Source organism: Aythya ferina (assembly GCF_964211825.1).
Source record: "Aythya ferina genome assembly, chromosome: 18".
Lineage (NCBI taxonomy): Eukaryota > Metazoa > Chordata > Aves > Anseriformes > Anatidae > Aythya > Aythya ferina.
The window spans coordinates 4,961,453-4,984,433 of record NC_140317.1 but is presented as its reverse complement, the minus strand read 5'-3'; the positions used below and the strand labels follow the sequence as shown (position 1 = coordinate 4,984,433).

Sequence of the window (22,981 nt, the reverse complement as noted above, 5' to 3'; positions counted from 1 at the left end):
TCCTGTAGCTGCACCATGTTCCCTGTGCCCACACACCCTCCGTGCAGTCACATCTCCCCAAAAACCCCCTGGGGACCAGCAGGGAGCACCCAGGGTGCCACAAAGACACCCTGATTTTTGCCTGAGCCTGGCTCTGCAGGGACCTGGCATGAGGAGTTTTGTCCGAGCCATGCTCCCACCCCGCTGGGAAGGGGCCGTGCACAGCATCCCAAGACATCTGCTCATGGTTCGTGCTCATGCAACCACCTCGTCCCCGCGAGCAGCCATATGGCCCCGTGTTCCCTGGCAGGGCTGATGCTGCAACGCGTTTCTAAGGTCCATGCTTTGAATTTCAGGGAAATTTCCCATAAATGGATATTATTTTTGGCACTTTTTTAAACGTCCCTTCGACCTGTGCTGGACAAACTGGGAGGTATGAATCCTCCGGGAGATTTTTGGAGATCATTTTCTCCCAGCTGGGCAGTTCATCATGGCAAAGACCCCAAGGCTTTCCTCCACCAACAGCCCGATGGTGCGGATTGTTCTCATTTCCCTCCCGCTCTCTCTAGCGATGTGGATGGCTCGGGTTTTGTTTCCAAGGGTAATTACTGGGATAAAAAGCCCAGGCTAAAAATGATACATACTGGCTGTCATTGTAATTTCTTTTGTGTTCTTTTTCTAATCTTTATTTGGCAACTATCACCCTAAAAGGTTTTCACACTTATTCAACTTCTAAATAGGCGCCACTTAATTTTGGGGCAGGGGCCAAAATGTATTGTAGCATGAAACAAGCAGAGCAGATGAAGAACTGCATCTCATTTTCATCCCCTAATGAAAAAAAAAAAAAAAAAAAAGAAAAAAACAAAAAACAGTAAATGTGTCACCCCGCAAGCAGCTCCTCCACCCCACGGGGCAAAGGCACCAATGCTGCTGCTCACCGGGGTCTGCATTTTGGGGCCACAAACATCCCCGGGTGCCAAATCCCAGGCTTTCCCAGGCCACTCGTGGGGGAACTTTGCACCTCCAGGGCTGTGCTAGCTCCCCTATGGCTTACTGGAGCAGTTGGTAATAATTAGCCATGATTAACGGAGAGCTGAGAGCACATGAGCTGAAGCATAGGGTCATGAGGAGCGAATCCCCCTTGGTGCATGGAGGGGAACGGGGCTAGCGTGGTGCCCTCCTGTTCTGGGGGCTGGAATCCCCCTGGGGACCAGGGCTGGCACCTGGGGGACCCAGGGAGCTGCATCCCCCTGGCTGGGGTTTTGGGACAGCCGTGCTTTCCCTGCCAGCCTCAGCAGAGGGTCACCCCCCGGTGTGGTGCAGCTGAAGACCCCTTCCTAAAGGGGACCCCCCCAACCGCTCCGTGCCTGCCCTACGCTGTGTCCCTCGGGGTCTCTGCAGCTCAGCCTTAGCCCTGAGACTACTCAGCAGCCTCTAATTCCTCTGATTTATTGGTCTGATACTAATTGTGGCCCTAAAGCTGGCTTTTGGCTAGGAGAGGATTTGTAGGAAGAAAAAAAAAAAAAAAAAGCCAAAAAGAGACTGAAACAAGGTAGTTTAAAGGGATTCTTGCATTTATCTTCCTTTGAACCAGCAGCATCGCTGGAAGTGTGGTGGTGTGGGTAGGAATGGAGGTGGGGGGCCTGGATCTGGGGGGGGATGAGAAATGTTGGGGAAAATGCACCAGCGGGGGGCTGGGGAGGTGCCGGGGGGATGCGGGGCTGGATGGAGCAGGGCTCGTTGCTGCTGCTGCTCCCGGAGGCTGGTGGCTTCCTAAAAATCCCCCTCCCTCCCCCCAAAATCCCCGCAGCTCACTTTAAATGCCTGTTTTCCCAGCTGGATCCCTTCCCCCAGTGTGAAAGCGTTTGGGTGTTTCCTTTAGTTTTCAGGTTTGTTTCCTTTCTTGTGATGAATGTCGTTAAACTTTTCTCGAAATGCTCTTTCAAGTACGACCCAGAGGCGCTTTCCTTCCGAAAACACCAAAATGCTTCGTCCACGTTTCCCTCCTGCCCTCCCCTCCCCAGCCCAAACTCGAATTCAGCACAAATTTGTGAATTCGTGTTGGTTGCTGTGAAATTGGGGAATTCCATGGGAAATTATTTGTTCCTCTGCAAAAGCCTGCGGGTCCTGGGTAGCCCCACCAGCGCTCAGGCAGCTTTGCCTTTTTTCCCCTCGTTTCATCCCAAATTTGCTCCTGTGGCGGGGAGCTTTTGTGGATCCCTGTGTGTACATGCTGCAGAGCTGTATCGGGCACTGGGGGCTGGAGCTTGGGATTTTCTGATCTGCCACAACCACCCCAGCCCCGAGGGGTCCCCGGGTGTGGGCTGCGTGGGAGCGCAGGGCTGGAGGCGAAGGAGAAAGTTACCAAAAAAAAAAAAACGGGGAGAAAAGGGGAAAAGCTCTGCTTTGTGAGCTGTAAGTGGGTGGCACGAAAGGGAGGCGAAAAAAAAAAAAAAAAAAAAAAAAAAAAAAAAAAAAAAAAGCTCATTTCTCCGTTGGTCTGAGTAAATGTTTAATCCCCGGCTTGGAGCAAAAGCAGCTCAAAAGTGCGTTTTTTCTCAGCAAGCCCGAACCAGTCAGCCCGGTGCCTCCTCCCTCCGCTCACGCTCTCCCTCCCACCGCTCCCCAGGGACATCCGAGGAGCTCTGCGAGGTGCAGCGGGGCCAGGAGGGAGCCAGCCTCAACCTCTACCCCAACGGGTGGGCAGCGGGGGCTCAGCTCCACGCGGGGCTCAGAACATCGCCTTCGCCACTCGAGCAGCGGGATGGGGTCCCCGCACTGGAAGCGTCTCTGCCTCTTGCTGCTGGCGGCTTTTTCATCCTCCCTCGTCCTCTACGGGCACTACTACGCCACGGTGGAGCTGCCCGCTGGTCAGAGGGTCATAGCCAGGTAAGGGCGAGGTGCTGGGGAGGGGGATTTGGGGTGCTGGGGTGCAGGGGCAAGCCCCTTGGAGCAGGTTATCCCCACTGCGCCCCGGTTTCTTTGCTGGGTTGAGGAGAGATCGCAGCAGGCTCTGCCTCCCTGAGGTGCCCACGGCCACCAGCAGCACCCAGGGGTGCCCAGGGAGGGACCCCGGGGTGAGGAGGGGGCTGCAGGGGTCCCTGCGTGGGCTCAGCCCAGCGCGGTGCCAAGGAACCAAAGGTGCGGGGGCAGCTGAGGGTGCTCAGCACCGGGCAGGACTAAAACCACCTCCAGCAGCCGGGCAGACCGGGCTGCAGCCGGCTCCTTTCCCCGGGGGGGGTCTGGCCCCACGCTGCAGCACTGACCCTGGACGGGGCAGAGCTGCCCGCAGCCTGCTCAGCTCCCTCGGGGCTGCTGGCAAACTCCGGCAAGTCCCCAGCTCCACCAGTGGGCATCTCCCCCTTCGTTTTTCCCTTCGGGCTTCCCCTGCAGCCTCCACCCTGCCCTGAGGCTCAGCCGGAGTCCCCCTGGTGCTGGGCTGGGTGCTGGGGAGCCCTGGGGGTGCCAGCAGGAGCAGGCACCCTCCTGTGCCCCGAGCAGCGGGTACCACGCCAGCAGAGTGCTACGGGTGCCCCTCTCCTCCACGCTGGGTGCTCGTGGGTGCTCTCAGAGCTCAGGAGGGAGAGGAGGATGCTGCGGGGACCTGGTCCTGCTCACGACCTGCCTGGGTTGGACTGGGAGCTGCTGGGGTGCAGCCGGATGGGCTGCCCTGGGGTCCCCACGCTGCTTCTTCCCCCGCTGGGAGCACGGAGCTGTGTCTGCGCCCTCCCGTCCTGCCCGGCGCGGGGCTCTGCTCCCTGCAGGAGCATCCCCGTGGCAGGAGCTGGCTCTGGGTGACCGGGGATGGCGGTGACAACAGAGCCAACCCCTGCCACACGGTGCTGGGGCGCTCACGATTGTGGTGCTGAGCTGCTCCCTGCTCAGCCCCTCCGGGAGCCCGCAGCAACGCGCCCGGGAGCACCACGGGCTCCAAAATGCTTCCAGTTTTGTGTTTTTTTTTTTTTTCTTCCCTTGGCTTAAAGCAAAACACTAAAGCCACAGCCATGGCAGAGCAGGTCCTGTTCGCCTCAATTCCCCGTGTCCACACGCACCCCGACCCCGAATCTCTGCTCGTCCGTAAAAGTTGTGTTAAAGCCTAAGCCCGGAGCAACCAGCGCTGCCCGGCGGCTGATGCAGGGCTGGATCTGGAAGCGAAATCTGTGCGTGCTGTGCTCCTCGCTGCTAAAGCACAGCCGCGGTGCAGGATTTGTGCTTTTCCTCCCGTTGGGGCAGGAGGGGAGGGCCAGCAGTGCTCCTGCTTCGGTGCCACGTTTTGGGGAGGTTTGCGGGCACGAAGGGGGTCGGGAGGCACCGCCTGGTGCTGGGTGCTGCAAGCACCAACGCACCCCTCCAGGGGTACGTGTGGCACTGCCCTGACCCCCTCTGGTTCGGTACGAGGCTGGTGGCAGCAGTGAGGACCCCGTGGAGATGGACAAAACCCTCCTGTCCCTGCTGTGAGTCAGCTGCACCGCGGGCTGCCAGCCTGTCCTCCTGCAGCCCCATCCCACGCCCTGCCTGGACATTTCTCCAAACCCCTCCAGATTTCTGCTGGGACTTCTCACGGCTTTAATTCCAGCAAATGGGCTGGGCACCATCCTACCTTGGCTCTGCACCAGGGGATGATGCCTCGAGCCCGGCCCTTTGCAGCGGGATGCAGCCCACGGCCACGGTGCTGCTCCGGCTCCTTCAAACAGCCCCACGGGGACCCAGGAGAGTTTGGTTAAGATAGCGCTGGAGTGTGTGCTCTGAAACACTTGTGCACATATTTATCTTCCGGAAAAGGAGGGTGGGCACGGGCCAGAAGCGTCACATTGGGCAGCTTTACAGCTTTACACACCCAGGCTTGGCTCGCTCCTCTGCCGTGGCCAGTGCGCCCGGGCGGCCGCGGGCCACTCCTTTCCCGGGAGCCCCATTGTGCATCCGTCGGTCCCCGGGGGGGAAGGGGGGTCATCTTCTGAGTCAACCAAGCATCGCAGGGCACGGAGCCACCGAGGCTTCGCCACATCCTGGCGACTGACGTCAAGGCGCCGGGCTCGGCCGGGTTTGGGCAGCGGCCACAGTGTTGCGGGGATGGCACCGGCGGGTGGGACGGGGGCGCCGCCTGGGTTGGCGTCATGGGTTCGGCACAGGGCCTGGGAGGGGATCTGCAAACACCCGGCGCAGTGTTTGGCCACCAAAGGGAAGTGGGAGCCATCGCCAGGCTGAGCTGGAGGGGGTTTTAGCAGCCCGTGCTGCCCCAGATGTTCCTGTAACAGCCCAAAGTAGCCGGCACCGAGAGCCTGGGGCTGTGCCGGGGTCTCTGCCCACCAAAAAGGCACCAGGATATCAAAGGGAGGGGATGGGAAGGAGCTGGGGAGGCAACGAGGTGCAGCTGGGGCTTGTGAGCCTGATGGGGGGGGATGAGGAAGGATTGGGGCAGGGATGGGCCGTTTGTGTGCAGCTCCTGGGGAGGGATGGGAACTGCTCCAGGGGCTCGCTGGGGGGCTGTGTGTCCGTGGTGGCAGAAAGGGGCAGGTGGCCGAGCTGGGGGCTTCGTGTGCTCTGCTTTGGGTCCCACAACTCCACAGGACTTGGTTCTGGATGGACTTCAGGTTCGGGTGGTGGCAACACCAAGGAGCTCCTTTGGGGAGGCGCTGGGGCTGGGGCTGGGCATCTCCTGCGGTGCCAGATGGAGGAGATGCCCGGGGCTGGGGCTCAGCTACCTGTGAGATGCCACCAGGGTTTGGCAGCGCTGGGCTGACCCGGCAGGCAAAGAATTTCTTGTTTCTTGAGACTTTCAGCTCGAGCTGTGCTCTGAGCAGTGCGTGCTGCCTGCGGCTGGGCCAGCCGAGCAGCGAGGCGCTCTGTGTGCGTGGGGCAGCCCCAGCACCGTGCCTGCTGCTTCGGGTTTGGGGTGGCCTCGAGGGGTGCATGGGGCTGGGGGCAGCACCTGCAGCCCCCCCTGCCCCGGCGTGGCCATACCGGGGCTGCTGGTGCTCAGCCTGTGTAAAACAGGGACCCCTTCGCCCTCGGCATCGCCCATCCTGAGCCAGCCCCGTCCTAAACTGGTGGGATGGAGCCCGAGGAGCTGCCAATCCCCCAGGGAACACCGTACCCAGCTCTGGGCAGCGTCCTGGTGGCAAACGGGTCCGGATCAGCTCCGGGACAGGGCTGGCACCCGTGGGGAGGAGGCGTCCCCGCAGCAGGGGACAGGGGAGGTGGCTGGGAGGAAACCCAACGCTCGCCGCACGGGGGGAGGCAGAGCTGCGCTCCCCACCTGCCTCTACCTGTCCCCGAGCACAGATCCCGTAACAAGGGGCCCTTGTCTGCTCCACAATACCCCGCTCTGCCGCGAGCACCTGCTGCCCCGGCTGGGGCTGGCGCCGGGGTGCTCTGAAGGGCCCTTCTGTGCGGGGATGAATGGGAGCCTGTTCCCCGCCGGTGGGTGCCCACCTCCTGCCGCCGGGCTGGGACCCTGCTGGGCCACAAAACCCCCCCTGGGGGCACCCCTGGGGCTCTGGGCCCCCCGAGATGCTTGGGGTGGGGAGCTCTCTGCTGCTGTCTCCCACGGGTTGGTGATGCCCTTTCCTTGCTGTGCTTGCTTGGAAAGCTGGAGGGGACCCCCGCTAGCGAGTACCCAGCTTCAAGAAAGAGAAGAAAAGCCAAGGAAATTTTTGCTAGTTTTCTTCCCTTTCCCCCCAGGGTTTTGCTGGGGAGGTAGCTGGTTGGCAGCTTCTGGCCCTGCTTCCTTTGGGGCTCAGCGTTTTGTGACCCCTGAGGGTCCCCGACCAGCCCCATCTCTGATGGGGGCATCAGGGCACGGCCCACCCAGCCCCACGCACCCCAGGGACCCTCCGCATCCCCGGTTCCCATCACTTTTCCAGCACAGCACCACGCTTCTCATGGAAGGGGGGTGTCGGGATGTGGGGTCGGTGCCACCTCCCCTCATCCTGGTGTCCCCTTGCAGCCTGCTGCAGCCGGAGCCGCTGCTCCTGGCTCCGTCGGGGACCTCGCACCCAGCCGGCAGCCACAGGGCCCTCCGAGGCAGCTTGGAGAGGTAATGTGGGGGAAAAGGGGTGCGTGGGGAACCCAGAACAGGCTGGGAGAGTGCTGCGGGGCTCCCCAGGCCCCGAGGGACAGGTTCTGACAGCTCCGTTTCCATTTTTCTGGCAGGGAGTCCTTCAAACCTTCCTCGCAGCCAGAGGAGCGCAACCGGAGGCAGGTAATGCTTGGCAAAACGTGATGTGCTCCTGGTGCTTCCTCCTGCCTGGGCTTTCTGTCTGGGTGGGGAAGCTGGGGGCCAGTTGGGCTGAAAGCAGCACGGTCTGGAAGGGTTTTTTGTGTGGAGAGGAGCAGCCTGTCCGTGTCCGTGCACGTGGGTCTCCTGGAGCTGCCCCGGGGTGGTGGCAGGATGCCTGAGCTTCCAAATCCCCCAGCTGAGCGGCACCTGGGCTGGAGAATCATGAAAAAAGCCCTGGGTTCCCGAGGAGCTGGGCCCAGGGCTGTGCTTTGCTAGGGTAAAAAACTAAAAGATGCTGCATCTGTCACGGTGCGTGCTCCCTCGGTGACTCCGTGAGCCCAAATCCTCCCACGCCATGGGGAGCCAGGGGCTCGGGGGACCCAGGCACGAGGCAGCCATGCCGAGGTGACCCAGCAGAAAACATGATGGGCGAGGAGCAGTGCTGTCCCCGGGCTTGTCCCCAGCTGGGTGGAGATGTTGGGGAGAAATTGGCTCCAGCCTGGGGTCCGAACCGTGCTCCTCTCGCCCCCAGCCCAGCCCCTGCCCCCGCTCGGTGGTGGAGGCAGCCAAGGCGCACCCTGCCTTTGGGGAGCTCTTCCAGTTTGCCACCCCGGTGCTGATGTGGGACCAGCACTTCAACCCCGAGACCTGGACCAGGCTGAAGGAGCGACACGTCCCCTACGGCTGGCAAGGCTTGTCCCACACAGGTAGGGCACCGAGCGGGCTGGGGGTGGTGGCAGCCGGGGCACGGAGCGGCTCGAGGGGTCTGGGGACAACTGGGGACCCCAGGGGAATGGGGACCGGGGACCTTGGTCCCTTCCCACTCCACCTCCCCGGGAGCAGGGTGGAGGGCACGGCTCTGCAAATGCCACTCGCAGCATCTTGTGACATTTTCCCCAGATAAAAGCTCCAGTGTGTGCATGATTATTAACTGGGGCCCGGAGGACCTCGGACAACCCGCTCCATTGTTGCCAGAGGAGATTGTTTCCCTTCCAACCCCAAACCTACTCCCTGCTCTCCCCGGCAGCCGCCAGCTTCAGGCCTTGGGCTGGGAAGTGCTGGGGACGGCGAGGCGGGGGGGCAAACCAGGGGCAGCTGCAAGGAGGCATTGTCAGGACGGGAAATGAGCCGGGCTGCCATCAGCACCCGCGGGACCGGGGCTGGAGACGTCCGGATGCGTCCCCGTGCCATGCACAGCACCTGGCAGCCGCTGCTTGGAGCAGGATCAGTAATGTTGGGGGCTGTAACGTGGCTGGATTTGGCTTTCTGGGGGTAGCGAGCACTTCGAGCTGGTGTTTGTCCACCCCCCCTGCAGACCCCATGAGGATGCCATGAGCTTTTTTGCGGCGCCAGGCTGTCTGCGCGCTGCTTCGAGGGGCAGGTTTTGCTCTCTCGCAGCCGTGCTGCTGCAAACCTTTCCCTTTTCCCCTGTGTGCCCCCCACCCAGCCGTCAGCAGCACCCTCCGGCTCCTCAACGCCTCGGCCAACAGGCACCTCTTCGACCGGCGCCGCTTCCCGGGGGGCTGCGTGCGCTGCGCCGTGGTGGGCAACGGCGGCATCCTCAACGGCTCGCGGCAGGGCGAGGCGATCGACGCGCACGACCTGGTGTTCAGGTGGGGCCGGGGAAGGATTGAGGGGGGTCCTGGGGGTGCTTGGGAGGTCCCAGCCCCGGACACGGCCCCGCGGTGCTCCCACAGGCTCAACGGTGCCGTGATCAGGGGCTTCGAGGAGGACGTCGGGACCAAGATCTCCTTCTACGGGTTCACGGTGAACACCATGAAGAACTCGCTCATTGCCTACGAGGAGTACGGCTTCACCCGGATACCCCAAGCCGAGGTGGGACCCCCACCATGGGGCACAGCAGGGGGGGTGGGTGGCTGACCCCAAATTGCCCCCTGAGGCCGGGATACACCTTGCCCCAAACCTTCTCCAAGTCGCAGGACCCTCAGCCCTCACCCCGCGGGAGGGCAGTGCCCCAAATTCCTCCCCCCCAGGCCCTGTGTCTGTGTCCCCACTGCAGGACCTGAAGTACATCTTCATCCCCTCGGACGTGCGGGACTACATCATGCTGAGGTCGGCCATCCAGGGCAGCCCGGTCCCCGAGGGCTCGGACAAGGGTGACGAGTGAGTACCCATGGGTGAGGCACCCGAGGGAGCACGAGCTGCCCCCGCCTTTGTCCCCGCTGGGCTAAATCCCAAGTGGTACCCATTCTCCTCTCCCTGCTGCAGTCCACGGAAATATTTTGGACCGGAGGTGTCCGCAGAGAAGTTCAAGCTGCTGCACCCGGATTTCCTACACTACCTCACAGCCAGGTGAGGAGGAGCCCGATGCAAAGCCCTGGCTCAGCACCCGGAGGTGTGCGGCTCTGCCCGCCCGCCTCCCGGCCCCGCTTTCTGCAGCGTGGCCCCGCAGCTGCCCAGTGCCAAAACTGGGCTCCAGCCCTGGTTCCAGCCTGGTTCCAGCCCTGGTCCGTCCCCAGAACTGGAGCCACCTCTGTCCTGCTCTCTGCAGGCAAGGCAGGGAGATCCCCCCCCTGCCATTCCCATTCCTTGCGGTGCCACACGGTTCCTCCTGACGGGGAGACTCGTACAGCCCTGCTGCACTCAGCTGGCCCTCCACTTCCCAAAACACGTTAGCCCGTTTTGAACCAGTCTAAAGAAGCAGAGAGAAGGTCCAAAGGGATTTTTTTTTCCCCCTACATCTCACGCAAACCAGTGTCTGGCTTGGGACAACTTAAGATACCGAGGCGGCGCGTGTTAGCAGCTCGCAGAGCACGAGCTGAACCTTAGTAGCAGACACCCGAGAATCCACAGACGGTGAATTTGTGGGTGCTTGCCGCTCGGTGCCCCTGCCTTATCAGGGCCGGAGGTGCTGGGTGTGTGTCACGTGCTGGCGAGGCGCCGGGCGGTGCTGTTTGGCCGCGTGCCCCCCTCCAGCACCGCGTCTGCGCCCGCAGGTTCCTGCGCTCGGAGCTGCTCAACATGCAGTACGGCCACCTCTACATGCCCAGCACCGGCGCCCTCATGCTCCTGACGGCCCTCCACACCTGCGACCAGGTAAGAAGCCATGGGGCCGCCTTCCCCAAACACCTGGGGGGGTCCCTTTTGGGCGTTGTTGGGCCCCCCGAGGCGCTCACCGCCCTCTGTCCGCCCGTCCCGTGGCAGGTCAGCGCCTACGGGTTCATCACGGGCAACTACGAGCAGTTCTCGGACCACTACTACGAGGTGGAGAAGAAACCCCTGGTGTTCTACGCCAACCACGACATGCTGCTGGAAGCAGAGCTGTGGAGGAGCTTGCACCAGGCGGGCATCATGGAGCTGTACCAGCGCTGAGGCCGGGCACCGGCCCAACGGGGTGACCCCAAGGCGTCCCCGCGCAGCGTGGAGGGGCTCTCCTCCTTCCCGAGGGCCCCGTCCGTCCCCGCAGGGCTCTCCCGACGCGATGGGCCGGCCCGAGGAGCGGGCAAGCTGGCAGCAGAGCCGTGGGGATGGTGCTAACGGGAGAGCCCACGGTTCCTCAGGGATCTCCAGCAACTCCTTCGTGGCGCCGTGAGACCGAGCGCGGACTTCAGGGGCACCGAAAAGCGCCGCTGAGCGTGGCTGTCACCTCCCTGTGCCACCAAGGTGTCCCTTGGGGTGGCAGCAGGCCCTGGGAAACACGGTGCTGGTCTGCAGCTGGGGCAAGGGGATGCTGGAAGAGGATGCTGATGAAGTGTACATCCGACCACCTTTGTTCCTTTTATTTTTTTGAGTTTTCTGGAGATTCAACGCCTTTTCTGCGTGCAGTTTCCAGCTGGAAACCCCCCTTCACTCCGCCAGCACGCCCCAGCCCAAACGCTTGGCACCGGGGCAGGACAAGTGGGAGGAATCCTTGGCCTGGAGATGAGATGGTCTGAATTAAAGAGTGGTGCTGTGCTCGGACACCTCCTCTCCCGGATTATTTAACTATTTAACGCCTCAATGTCAGGCAGCTCTGGGCTGACAGCCTTAGCTGCCCTCTCTTGTGACAAAACCTATAATGCATGGTGGCAGAAGCTTTTTCTTTTTTTCTTTTTTTCTTTTCCCAAGGCTAAGCTATTTAAAAAGGAGAAAAAATCCTCAGAGTGAACTAAAAACCCTGCGTGACCCAATGGTGCCGTGGGAGATGCGTGCGGGCTCCTGAGGCTCGGGGTGGCTGGAGGGTTGGTGTTGCACAGCGGGGGGAGCGCTGTGCCCTGAAACTTTCCCCATTTTGTACAATTACAGGAACTTTTTGTAACTTTCCTCCGTGCCTGCTGTGGTGGGTCAGCTACGATGCCCTCTGTCCTGTAGCAGAGGGGCTGGAGGCTGTGAAACAGCGCGGCTTCAACGTGGGGACGGCTCGGAGGCTGAGCAGGGCCCTGACACAACCCCCCCAGCCAGGCGGTGGCTGCGTGGGATCGGATCCCCGGGCACTCTTCCACGCAGCCCGTCCCCACCTCTGATGCTGTTTCTTTCCAGCAGCTGAAGGAGCAACTCCTTGCAGAGATGGCGAGAGATAGCCTGGCCCCTAGCCAGGGAACCCTGCACCCCCCCAGGCTCCATCTCCCTTTGTGAGAGCAAGCTGCACGCAGCTAGTTAGGAGCGAGCTGAGGAAGATTACATCTGAAACGGGCTGGCGGGCTGATCCCCAGTGTGGAGCCCGGCTTGCGAGTCTCCAATTAACCTTTGTGCACGTCAATCACCTCACAATGGTACCCAGGCAGCCTGTTAGGCCTGTTCCTGTAGGCAGAACCCCTTCCAGGACAAGAAGGAGCCCGATTCCCGTGCTGCCTCAGTAATGTGCCACCAAAACCTCCTCAAACTAGCTCTGGCCAAGCATGAGCACAAGCCATGTGGCTGTAATCACAGCGATGGGTGGCACTGACGCACATGGCAAAAAGCAGTGTGTTTTTTTTTTTTTTAAAGATGAATGCTGTCATAGTCAAGCATCCTGCCAGGGCTCCCAGCCAGCTTCCATGGGTAGAGCTGTGTGCACAGGAGCTGCCGCACTCACACACCTTTCCTGTTCCAAAAAAGGAGGTTTTTCTATCCGCTGGTGCAGGCTAGCCCTGCAGTTAAACATCCCTCCCTCATTTTATGGCCTTATCAAGGAACCTGATTGTTGGACTGCTGCCTCTCGCTTCTCTTTGAGCTTCTAAGCAGACAAGAACTGTGTTTTTACCAGTTCTAGCTTTTCCATAAAGTTTTGTCACGGTTACCATGAATTTCTTCAGCATTTTCCTGTAGAAGACACTCAAACCTGAAGACTTCATCAGGTACTGGGGAGAAGCAGGCAGTGCTGTGAAGGGCAAGCTCAGTTTCTGTGATTTCAGAAAGCATTTCACCCTGAAATCCTTTCTATCTGCTCAAAATCCTTTGTTTGATTAGATACCCATTACAAAAAAAAATAAAACAAAACAAAAAAAACTTGAACTCTCAAGCCAGTTTCAATACTTTTGTGTTTTATTCTGGAACAGAAGACTGCAGGGAACCACTCCTTCCTCCAGCCAGCTGCAGAGCAGGTCCTAGTAGAAAAGACAGCGTCAGAGAAGCAACTGTCAGATGAAAAGTTTCCACTGATTTGCATTATTTAATCAAGAGTACGTATCTCAGAAGACTGGGAAGTGCTCTTATGAGCAACAGCTCAGCCTTTATTCTGCATCCAGCTGGCAGAAGCCTGCATGCTGAATGTGATCCTGCTCTTTGTAACACAGCTAGCCTCTCCGTAGCCAAGGCTTCAGGGTTCTAAAATGTGCTTCTCCCCCAAAGCCACCAGCACTAGCACCTGAATCCCCTCTGGTCTTACTGGGATCTTACCAGTGACACAGCTGTAACAGCCACTGAGCAGAGACAGAGCCCGCAGTATGCCCAGGTGCCCGTTTTACATCACTTCAAGTGAAGTGCTATCAGTTGTGAGACCCTCTGCAGAACGATCCTCCTGCTGGTGCCGGGAGACACCGCAAAACAATGCTGTCACTGCCCTTAGCATGCCTGCTTTAAACTCCTGCCCCTCTCTGTTCTCCAAACACCGGACAGCTGTTACTTCTCCCATCACGCTGCCCCTTCACCTTTTTTCCCCTTGCTTTGTGGAAGCCCGAAGCCCCACGGGCTCTTCCCAGTGACTTCAGGGGAAGGTAACCGTATTTGCAAAGCAAGCACTCTGCCGGGCTGTAGTAACGTTCCCTCCCCCTTTGTATACTAACCTGGACTTAAGGACGGACGCAGTCCACTGTTGTCAAGCCTGCTGGTTCAGCCCATCACCGACCATTATTGATCTGCAAACAAATTCGGGTTCTGTTAAATAAAGCATGGAACTTACAGCAGAACGCAGCTGTCAGCTGCCTGCAGATAAAGCACAGTTACAGTGTGTGTTCAGTGACTGTACATCGCGTCAGATAAAAACACGTTTCTTATCTGCCCTCTCAATGTGCCTTACCGTTTGCACAAGCGACTTAAAAGCCATTCGCAGATCTAGAACTAAACTGTGCTCTGACAAGAGCAGCCTGCGTTTATTGTACTCCCTGCACGACCTTGCCACATCTGGGCTCCTGAGGGCCGGCTGCTGAAGGACAGACGGGCGCATGGAGAAGTTTTTGTGCGTGCTCGTGCATCACAAGGGCAGGAGGAAAGCAGGCAGGCGCCGATTTTGCCTTCCCGGAGTCATTTGTGTCACTTTAGCCCTTGCAAGACGCAGGAGGGCTGCTGAGGGGAAATACGTAAGCCTCAGTGGACAGTTTTTCCCTCACAGATGAGTTGTCAGACAGGGATAACAGCACATCACCGGCTCAGTTTCTCCCCCGTCCTTGGCTACATGAAGTCAAGTTCTACAGAACTGAAGGGCGGAGACGCCCAGATGCAGGCACGTCTGGGAGTCTATGACCTGTGTTCTTCCTGGGAAGCATTCAAAAATTAGGTGTTCTGGTCAGCGGATGAGTCACGCTGCCCACAGACTTGGCGTGTGAGGTGTAAGACGAGCAGCACGCAGTGCTCAAGGGTTCTCTTACCAGTTCGACGCCCGACTTCAGAGCTGCCTTCTCGCCAAAGCTGTCCTTGGGGGAAGACACAACCCAGGATTTGACAGCATGTTTTCCTCCTAAATATAAGTTGCAGTGAACATTTAGCAGCAATCCTTCGAGGGAAGTTTGTCCTCCCCTTGTTTCTTCTCCCTCTCTTATAAAAACAGCACCAAGCCACCCAGCAAGAATCAGAGAGGAAGGTTTCCTTTCTGAGAGCCAATTTTTGTCTCAAACTTAGCACAGCAGAAACCCGTCCCTCAGAGACAGGGAGCATATTTCACATTTTCGATCTGTTTCACTCGAGAGACAAGCTCTGGGAGATGGGTGCTATTTAAATCCTTGCTTAGACAAAAACACTAGCTTTGAGACTTCGGTGCTTTAGACCCTTTTAAGCTGTTTCAAGCAGCCAGTGCTACTTTTCCCCACCACACAGGAACATCTTACCACAACTCTCCTTGCAGAGAGGAGTAAGGCACTCACTTGGGATGTAAATCACCCATGGAGTTGAGAAATGCCCTCAATGTCCATCAGCCACATCCCTTCTAGGAAGGGTTCTTTAGTGTGTGCCCCTTTTGGGATGACCTTTTGGTGTACGTGAGCTGCACCTCCCTACTCCCAGCCACCCAACGCAAGCACAAAACTACCCCAGTACACCTCCAGGTTAGCACAGAGACCAATTATCCTTTCACCAGGTTTTCTCCTTTGACAAACACACTTCGGAGATGAGCTGTGTCAAGTGTCTCCGTAATGGGCTGCCATTCAATCCCTCTAATTTCTAATCCCTTCTACTCTTGCTCATCTTTGACAACGTTGACAACCAGGTGCTCCACGGGGCACCAACAACATTCAAATCCCCATTCACTGCGTGCTGCCTTTCAGTTTGAGCTCCATGGTAGCAAAGAGCTGCACACTCAGGTGGCAGCTGCAACAAAGCCACAGCCTTGATTGGCTTAATTACACTAATCAAGCCATTAGGCTTTTATACCTCCTCCCAGCAGCCTGAGAAGGCTATCATCTGACACAGCAGAACAAGTCTTACATCCACAGCCCAACAACAGGAGAAAACTCAAGCAGGATGAGCTAAATGCTGCTGTTTCTCACCCATGTGCTGATGGTGCAGGTCTGCTGCCAACAGAGTGGAAGAATCAGCTTCCCCGAAAGGTGAGTGCAAGGTGCATTTTTATGCTTGCTCGACAACCTGCTGCCACCTGGAAGAGTGGAGGGATACTGAGCGTTAATCCATGTAACGTGGATTATCTACGCGGACCTTTTATCTTTTTGTCTTTAATGCTGAGCCTCAGAATCATGATTCCACAGGGAAAAACGTGATTTCAGCCAGGGATAACATAATCATCACTAGCTCAGCTGCAGCCCAGGCCTCCTGGAGCCTGCTCCCAGCTCCTTCCCCGGGTGCCAACGACACCTGGCGGGCACAGCACGCTCCATTTTGCATTGCTGGGCAGCTCAGCGATGGGGAACGCTGCCTCGGGCCGCCGAGCCTCGCTGCACGAAGCCTGTATGGCCAGCAGTGCTGAGCCGTGCCCGCTGCTGGATTAAATACCCACGTTAAATCCCTGGGTAGCAGCCCCCGCTCGGGGAGGGCCTCAGGGCAGCCGGACACGGTTTAACCCGGCACTTTGGGGCCGGCCCGGTCCCCGTGAGGGGCACAGGGCCCGGCCTTGCCTCCCCCTTCAGCCGGCCGCCATGACGCGCCGGGCCCACCATTGGGGGGGGGGGGGGGCCGCGATCCGACGCCCCCCACAAGACGCGGAGGCCTCGCCGCACGGCCATGGGCAGCCACGGCGGCGCGCAAACGCCTCCCGCTTCTGCCCGTGCTGTTCCCGAGCCCCTCGGAGCCGCCACACCCGCGGATGGGCGGCGATGGCGGCGGGCCCCACTTACCGAGCGCTGCGCGGCCGCCATGTCGGCGCGGGGAAAGAGAGAGCGGCCCGCGCGCGCCTGCCAAGTCTCGCGAGAGGATGGGAGGGGCGAGGCGCGGGGGCTCCTGGGAAGTGTAGTCCTGGCCCCCCCCCGGGGGGGCGAGGCCGGGGCTGCGGTGGGCCCCAGGCCCTGCGGCGGGCCTTGCTCCACCCTGCAGCCGGGGCGGGCCTGAGGCGGTGTCTATAAGAGAAAAATAAAGAAATAAAGACATAAACGAGCATAAAGTAGCACTGGGGCGAGGCCTGGCTCCTCCAGAGGCCACTTTTGCAGCCTCTCCTGGAGCAGGGTGGGGCAGCGGGTGGCTGAGGCGGCACTGTGGAAACACATGAAGCTGGGGATAGAAGGATGGGGGCTCGCTTAATCGCATTAATGACTTCTAATTAAAACAATCATTATTAAAGCCAGGGATGGAAGAATGGGGGCTTGCTTAATTGCATGAGAAATAGATGTTGCTGAGTGTCTTTGCTTACTGCTGTGCAAATTAACCGAAACAAGGAGTCTCACAGAGGATGTTTCCTGACAAAAATGTCCCAAAAACCAGCTGAGACCGACCTTGTGGTTTGGACAAGAGCCAAGGAGCAGCTGAGGCTGTGCAAAGGCAGGGGGTCAGCTGGTGGTGATGAAGAAGAGTTATCAGCCTTCATCCCCATGACCCCCAGGGACCACCGCTAGGAGACACTGTGCAAGCACAGACAGAAGGACTTCATAGAAGTGACTTCTTGGAACTAATTTTAATATGAATTGGGGATAGGTTATGCATATGTATAGGTATATTGGGATACTTCCTGCACATTTCACTCTTTACTGCATATAACCAAGGCAGGTTGCCGTGTTGGGGTGTGCATGCCTTTGGGAGCTATCCCGCATGCGCCCGGCTCCAAAATAAGCCACATACCTACTTCATAACTCATTTGCTTTGAGATGTAGAGTTCTTCCATGAATCGCTCAGAGCCGGGCCCCAGGCTCCTTGCATGGAGATTTTTGCATTTCCATGCTTCTCGCTGTTTGCTTTTCTTGGTTCTTCATGTGTGCCGCTGCCCAGGGAGGCGCACGTGATTGTAGTTAGCACGCTAAATGCTTCAAAAGGCTGAACAAGCATTAGCTCATGCAGGAAGGGGCACACTTCAAAAAGGCTAATTAGCTGGAGGTTGGGGATTAGTCAGAGATTAGTTGGTAAATGTATGTGCTGTGCTTTGAATACACGGTGCTTGCAGTGTGTACTATGATTAGTTTCTGCTGTTAAAAGCCGCCGCGAAATCTACAGGATCCTGTTTAGTTCACGAGCGGTAATGGAGTGTAAGCAGAACCAGGAGGGGAGCTGCGGATCAGCAGTATCCGCTTTCTTGCCCCAAAGCTTTATGCACCCTTGTGGAGAAAAGGTCCATTATTGGAAATGGAAATGAGACAAATCTGAGTCTGAAAGCAGAAAAATGAGCATGGATGAAAGCCTGATGTACAACAGGTGTTGATCCTGAAGTGGGGGGATCCAGTTTCTGGGGGTGTTTGGCTAAAGACGTGTTCTGTGAACACAAAGGTGCCTGGTTCCCTGCGCCACAGTAAGCTTCCCACGCTGGCATTACGCTGGGTGACTAACTGATCTGTCTGATCTGGCTGCTGAGCTGCTGAGTCTGTGAAGACAACACCCAACCTTGTCCTGAGGAGCCGCATTGCCCAGGAGCAGAGGCTGAGCTCTGCCTCCGATCCCCTCCGATGGCCGGGGACGGCTGCGAGGCCCCTCTCCGGGCAAGGCGGTTGAGTTCCCAGGGAAAGGCAGCGCTGCGTCGTGTTTATTTCTAGTGCCTGGATCTTCCTGGCCTTGCTCCTATTTTAGTACCTGATTTTTTTTTTTTTCCCAGAGCACGGATTTAACCTGACTGACAAGTTCTTTGCTTTTTCAAAACACGCCACATTGCTTCCTGAAAGCCTCTCTTACAAAGTCAATAGGCTGTGAGAAGCACGCCTGTACAGAGGGGCAAGAAGTTTGCAAACAAACACCGATGTATTGTTAGAAATGAACTGCTTCCAGTGTAGGTAGCTGGCTGCAAGGTCTTCCCCAGCCCTCTGTGCCCTCTGCTAGCTGTGAAAATCCTCGTGGGCTGCCCTGGTGGGGAGCACAGGGCCACGAAGGGAGCAGCTCACAGCAAGTCCCATGCCCTGCCCTTGTGGGAGCTGGATTCCCGGCCCTTGTGTCCTGCAAGAGCCTGCTGCAGGGTGTTTGACCTGGTGGAAAGGGAGAGCAAGAGGGCAGGTGATGATAGAGAATGGATGTAAATAACACTGCCTGTGTTGCAATGGCTTTTGCCGTCTATGAAGATGTGGCTGGCAACCTGCCTGTTTTTAGCCTTCCAGAGAAGCAGATACGTAAAACTCAAACTAGATTTAGCCTTTTAAATCCCCAAGGGACATCAAGGTTTAAAATAAAGCAGCTAAAATCCTGCCTCGTGCAGCCTTTGGATCCTGGAAGGACAGAACCGTCTTAATCCATCTTGATTTTGGGGTGGAAGCTGCTCACACCACAGAGTAACTGGCTGCTTATTCTTATAAAGGTGCCGAGTAATGAACTGACTCAACTAAAAGCTCAGGTGAATGGTGCTAGCTAAGCGTGCAGTAGCTTGGCTGGATTTATTCGTGATTGCAGCGCCTAAATTGCATAAATCATCTTTCCAACCTGCTCTGGAAGCAGAACAAAGACCCTGGATGGGGAGAGGAGGTGGTCATTGCCTCCCCCGTGCCCCTTTTTCTTAAATCTCTCCAATTTTGCCTGCGTGGCTCGGTCAGGTTTTCTCAGCTCTTCCCTTTAGAGGGCGTTCCTGCTGCACACATCGTGGGGCGAGCTTCGTCGTGGAGCTGCAGCAAGGCGAAGCCTCCCAAAGCTCAGCAGGACCTGGGGGTGGCTCGGAGCCTGCCCAGGGATGCGAGCAGCCTGCTCGGGGTGGTTCTGGCTCAATGCGCTCTGCTTCCTCAGGCGGTTGCCAAGCTTCTCCCAAAGGCAATTTGGACATAATTTTGATGGATTTCCTGTGGCTGCTCTCCATTAGTTACGGTGTTTTCTTCCTCCAGCCTCTTTGAAAGGAGTTCTATTTTTTTTTTTTTTTTTTTTGAGCAAGTAAAGAAAGCGATTAAAAGGGCACGGGGATCTGCTATGTGGGATCATTGGGGGGTTGCTCCCAGCTTCTTCCCACCAGGTCATCTGGAGTGGATTACTTCCTACAGTAGGTCCTGCACTAGATTAAGACCTTACCCTTCTGTTCTCTGGAGGTTTTAGCATTCTCCAGTCTTGCGAAGCCACAGCATCACTCTCTGCAAAGAAGTCTGAGCGCTGTTGTAGAGTATTTGGTTATCCCCAGATCAGAGCACAGGAAAAGGGGCAGAATATGTGACCAAGAAGGGGAAGGAAGAAAGAAAACTAAACAGAAATCGATGACAGAACCCCTCCAACTTCGGCTGGGCTTTGATCCCACGCTTGAACTGAGGTCTCCTCCCTGTTTCCCACCCTTTTCCCCTCTTGGCTGCCTGCGTGTCTGCCTGGGGAGCAGCTCTCCATGCTGAACTGATAGCAGCTCGCTTCTCCCCGTCCCACCCTGCAGCCAGGGCTCCGCAACGCCTGGAGGAACAAAGCGTCAGCCTCAGAGCCACCCTGCTGGGGTTGGCGTCTTCGACATATGGCCAGGGGAAGCGAGCGGGGTGTTTGAGCGCATTAAGGAGCGAGTCCCCCACGGCTAACTGCAGCTGGCAGGCAGCAGCCCCCTGCGTGACTGGAGCTGCGAAGCACGAGGAGAAGCTGAGGTGTAACGGGATCGATGCTGGTCCCTGCTGTGTCCACAAAGAACGGTCCCCTGGGGTTCAGCTGGGGAGTGCTCGCTGGTATTTCAGGTGCTGGGCTTGTAAGGGAAAAGGATCAGCGGTGTTAAGCTTTCCATGAGCTCCCAGATCAAATCCTGCTGCTTCAGATCAGTCCCAAGCACTTCAAGGAAGGCTCGGGAGCAGACAGGAGCAACATCTTCCCACACAGGACAGGGCACGCTGCAAACAAAGCATCCTTCCCTTCCCCCAGCAGCAAAGCCCTTAAGCCTCCGTTGAATGTTAAATGAAACTCAAACCCACTCCACAACCCGTCCTGTATGCTTAAAGAGAATTTTAGTGGCCTCAGAAATGCTCTGCTGTAATCAGGACCTACGTAAAGGCTGAGTTTTGTGCTTCCTTCCACTGCTTCTCCCATTTCTTGCTCCTTTCTTCATCTGGGTTTTGGACACGTTGCAGCAAACCTGGTCCCAAGGTGCTGTCTGCAACGGTGATGGGGAATGGAGCTTAAGATCATACTGGGGGAAGGAGACAAGGCTGTTTAATTCCAGATCTGATGTCCCACACAGACAGTGGTCAAAGCTTACCCGGGCTGTGCTCACAGCTTTGTTCCTGGGCTCAGAACAGAGCACGCAGCACGTTGTTCTGAGCCCAGGGACAGTCCCGGGGCCAGATGGATGTCTTGTTGAAACAGCAGCAGGAGGAACCCAGCTCCTTCATCAATGAATGCGTTTGTTTAAAGCGTATATCCTCAGAGCATACCCAGCTGGGTACAGCTACACAAAGGCACTCGAGGACGGTAGGAAAAACTTCAACTCTGAAGCGAGTGAAACCAGGAGCAAGGCTTCCACCGCTGGAGACCTTTAAGGCCAAGCCAGATAAGCAGCTGCCAGGAGCTGACCTTGCTTTGAGCAAAGAGCTGGATCCTCTCTATTTTCTGTGTCAGCCTGCAAGATTAGAGGCACGGGAAGCACAACGGGAGTGAACTGGTGTAAAAACATCTAGGCAATACTAATGAGGAAACTCTCAGGTCCTCTTCCATCACAAGCAGTGTTTCTTTTTGCCTGGATTGCTCAGCCGAGCAACGCAAAGTGTGCTGTCATATGAGCAATATTTCACCTATCGTGCTTAGATAGAGGAAATATGCCAGGCATGCACGGAGTGAGCAGGCAGATTCGTGCACGTGATTAGCATGAGCTGCCCCGAGGTTGAGTGGTGGTGTTGGAGGACACCACAAATCACCAACACCTCTCCATTTTCAGCCTCCAGAAGGAAGACTTGTGTATGTTGTACCCCTGGCTCACCTCTTGCTTCCCGTTGTGCACGCTGGATGAAGCAGGTAATTGTTTAGGGGTACTTCTAGGAATAGCATCTCTGCTAGTTTCATTGCTTACTGGGGAAGAACGTGTTTAAATGAGGAAAGGTCACGTTGTTTTAGGTCCTTTGAGGTCATTTTTCTTGCCCTTCTGCAGGGGAAGCAGGCTGAGTGCCTAAGGCTGACCGTGTCCAAGGTGGCAAACTGAGGTCTCGCTGGATGGCAGAGGGCAGCCGGTCCCAGAGCTGTGCAACTCCTCCTGCTGTAAGAGCCTCTGGTGAGGGCAGTGCCCAGGTCACATCTGGAGTGAGCCTCGATCAGACCGAGGGCTGCCCAGCACCGTGTGCTCTTTCCAGGTGTCAGTTTTGAGCATCCACCAGTGGATTTTCTCCTGAATGGAGACTTCAACAACTCTTCATGAATGCATCCAGTGCCCCTGTGGACCCGTAACGCCCAATCCCTCCTGTGTGTGGGGGGACCAGCCTCCTTCTGTTTGCCCTCTACCTGGCTCTTGTTACTTCTGTTTGAATGTCCCCAGCTTCTTGTCTGGGAAGAGATCCTGAGCAGTCCCCCCTTCCCACCCTGCCTGTGCCAGCAGAACTTACGGATCTACAAATCCTCCTCTCCTTTCAGGCCCCCGAGCCTGCTCTCTTCAGGACAGATCAAAGCAGGAGGCTAGCATTGTTTCAAACCACGGCCTTCCTACAGAATGTGCTCTATCCACTTACAGCTGGCTTTTATGGGCTCTGAAGCCTCCCGTGGATTAGCCCACGGTCGCCTGTGTAAACATTTTCTCTATCCCACATCCTGCTTCCCCAGCACGTCTCATGCTCGCGGCTCCGTGCCTTTGCTCAGTCCAAACATCCTGCAGAAACCTCTAGCTCTTCTCGACAGCCTTCCCCCCTGCCCCAGCTCCTGCCAGGTTGCGAGCAAAGCTCCACCAGCCCAACGCAGCCCCCAAATTCTTGGAGACCTGCCCGACAAAGAGATTCACGCGCCCTTCCTCCTGCAGTGGCGACCACCACGTGTGCCACAGCTTTGCTGGTGACCCCGTGCTCTTGCTGTTGTGTGAAGGTTGCTGTGCCTTCAGCCGTCTCCTCCTGCACGTCCCCAGCGCTCTCCTTTCTCCCTTTCTCCCCCCGGCTGTCATCTCCAGCAGCCTCGCTGCTGAAGGCGGTGGGCGGGCGAGTGCACGCCGCAGGAGATGGCTGATCTTCCCGAGCTCCTGTGCTCGGGGATGGCAGAGCTCAGGCACCGTGAAATCCTCCTCCACCTTCTTCTGGTGCGTTAGGGGCAGAAAGCATCACTGTGCGTACCCTGCACCTTGGGGAGCGCTGCTCAGGGGTTGTGTGTGTGCGGGGGGAGCTGGATGTGCACCGTTTTATGCAGAAAATGGGGGCTGCGCTTGCTGGCACTCTGACACGGACACACAGAGCTGGGTGCTCTCAGGGTGTCCCCTTCCCCTGCTGGGACACGACCCAGGTTTGCAGGGGGGAAGGCAAACAAGGCAGGGCCGGCTCTCAAACCGCAGCACCTGATTTCGCAGAAGCCGTGCGTGCAGCGCTGCTGACTTAGTGCAGCTGGCAAAAAAAGTGAACGCAGCACGCAGGCACACACACACACACACATACCCCGCTCCCAAATCATTATTTAAACAGTATAAAGTTCTCTGTAAATGTTTAAAACAACTTCAGGATTGGGAGGGGAAGG

The 22,981-nt window shown here is 57.4% G+C and overlaps 1 protein-coding gene and 2 long non-coding RNA genes across 5 annotated transcripts; 2 read left to right on the top strand and 1 right to left on the bottom strand.

Moving 5' to 3' along the window:
• Positions 1-1,820: 1,820 nt before the first annotated feature.
• On the top strand, positions 1,821-11,461 carry ST6GALNAC2 (ST6 N-acetylgalactosaminide alpha-2,6-sialyltransferase 2). Of its 3 annotated transcripts, XM_084492172.1 has the most exons (11): positions 1,821-1,868; positions 2,609-2,868; positions 6,926-7,015; positions 7,132-7,180; positions 7,731-7,905; positions 8,646-8,811; positions 8,896-9,034; positions 9,219-9,322; positions 9,428-9,511; positions 10,156-10,255; positions 10,364-11,461. In XM_084492172.1, the coding sequence occupies exons 2-11, from the start codon at positions 2,744-2,746 to the stop codon at positions 10,529-10,531; spliced, it is 1,200 nt and encodes a 399-aa protein (XP_084348298.1). In that variant the 5' UTR covers positions 1,821-1,868; positions 2,609-2,743; the 3' UTR covers positions 10,532-11,461. The 3 variants fall into 3 exon arrangements, with proteins under 3 accessions (XP_084348298.1, XP_084348297.1, XP_084348299.1); XM_084492171.1 differs by lacking the exon at positions 1,821-1,868 and having other exon boundaries at positions 2,531-2,868; XM_084492173.1 differs by lacking the exons at positions 1,821-1,868; positions 2,609-2,868 and adding an exon at positions 5,419-5,570.
• Positions 11,462-12,639: 1,178 nt separating this feature from the next.
• LOC311420857 lies at positions 12,640-16,202 on the bottom strand. Its single transcript, XR_014684567.1, has 5 exons — positions 16,117-16,202; positions 15,316-15,422; positions 14,203-14,291; positions 13,402-13,473; positions 12,640-12,723 (listed from the first exon to the last, which is right to left on the bottom strand). It is a non-coding gene; the product is annotated as an uncharacterized lncRNA (long non-coding RNA).
• Positions 14,305-22,465, top strand: LOC311420858. The gene is made up of 3 exons (XR_014684568.1): positions 14,305-15,375; positions 21,219-21,295; positions 21,429-22,465. It is a non-coding gene; the product is annotated as an uncharacterized lncRNA (long non-coding RNA).
• Positions 22,466-22,981: the final 516 nt, after the last annotated feature.

What these genes read in the sequence shown, in the direction of transcription:
- ST6GALNAC2 (XM_084492172.1), top strand. Translation starts at nt 2,744, where the DNA reads ATGGGGTCCCCGCACTGGAAGCGTCTCTGCCTCTTGCTGCTGGCGGCT. An exon ending in AGGAGCGCAACCGGAGGCAG is followed by an intron (nt 7,181 to 7,730) that starts GTAATGCTTGGC and finishes TCTCGCCCCCAG; the next exon opens with CCCAGCCCCTGCCCCCGCTC. An exon ending in GCAAGGCTTGTCCCACACAG is followed by an intron (nt 7,906 to 8,645) that starts GTAGGGCACCGA and finishes CCCCCCACCCAG; the next exon opens with CCGTCAGCAGCACCCTCCGG.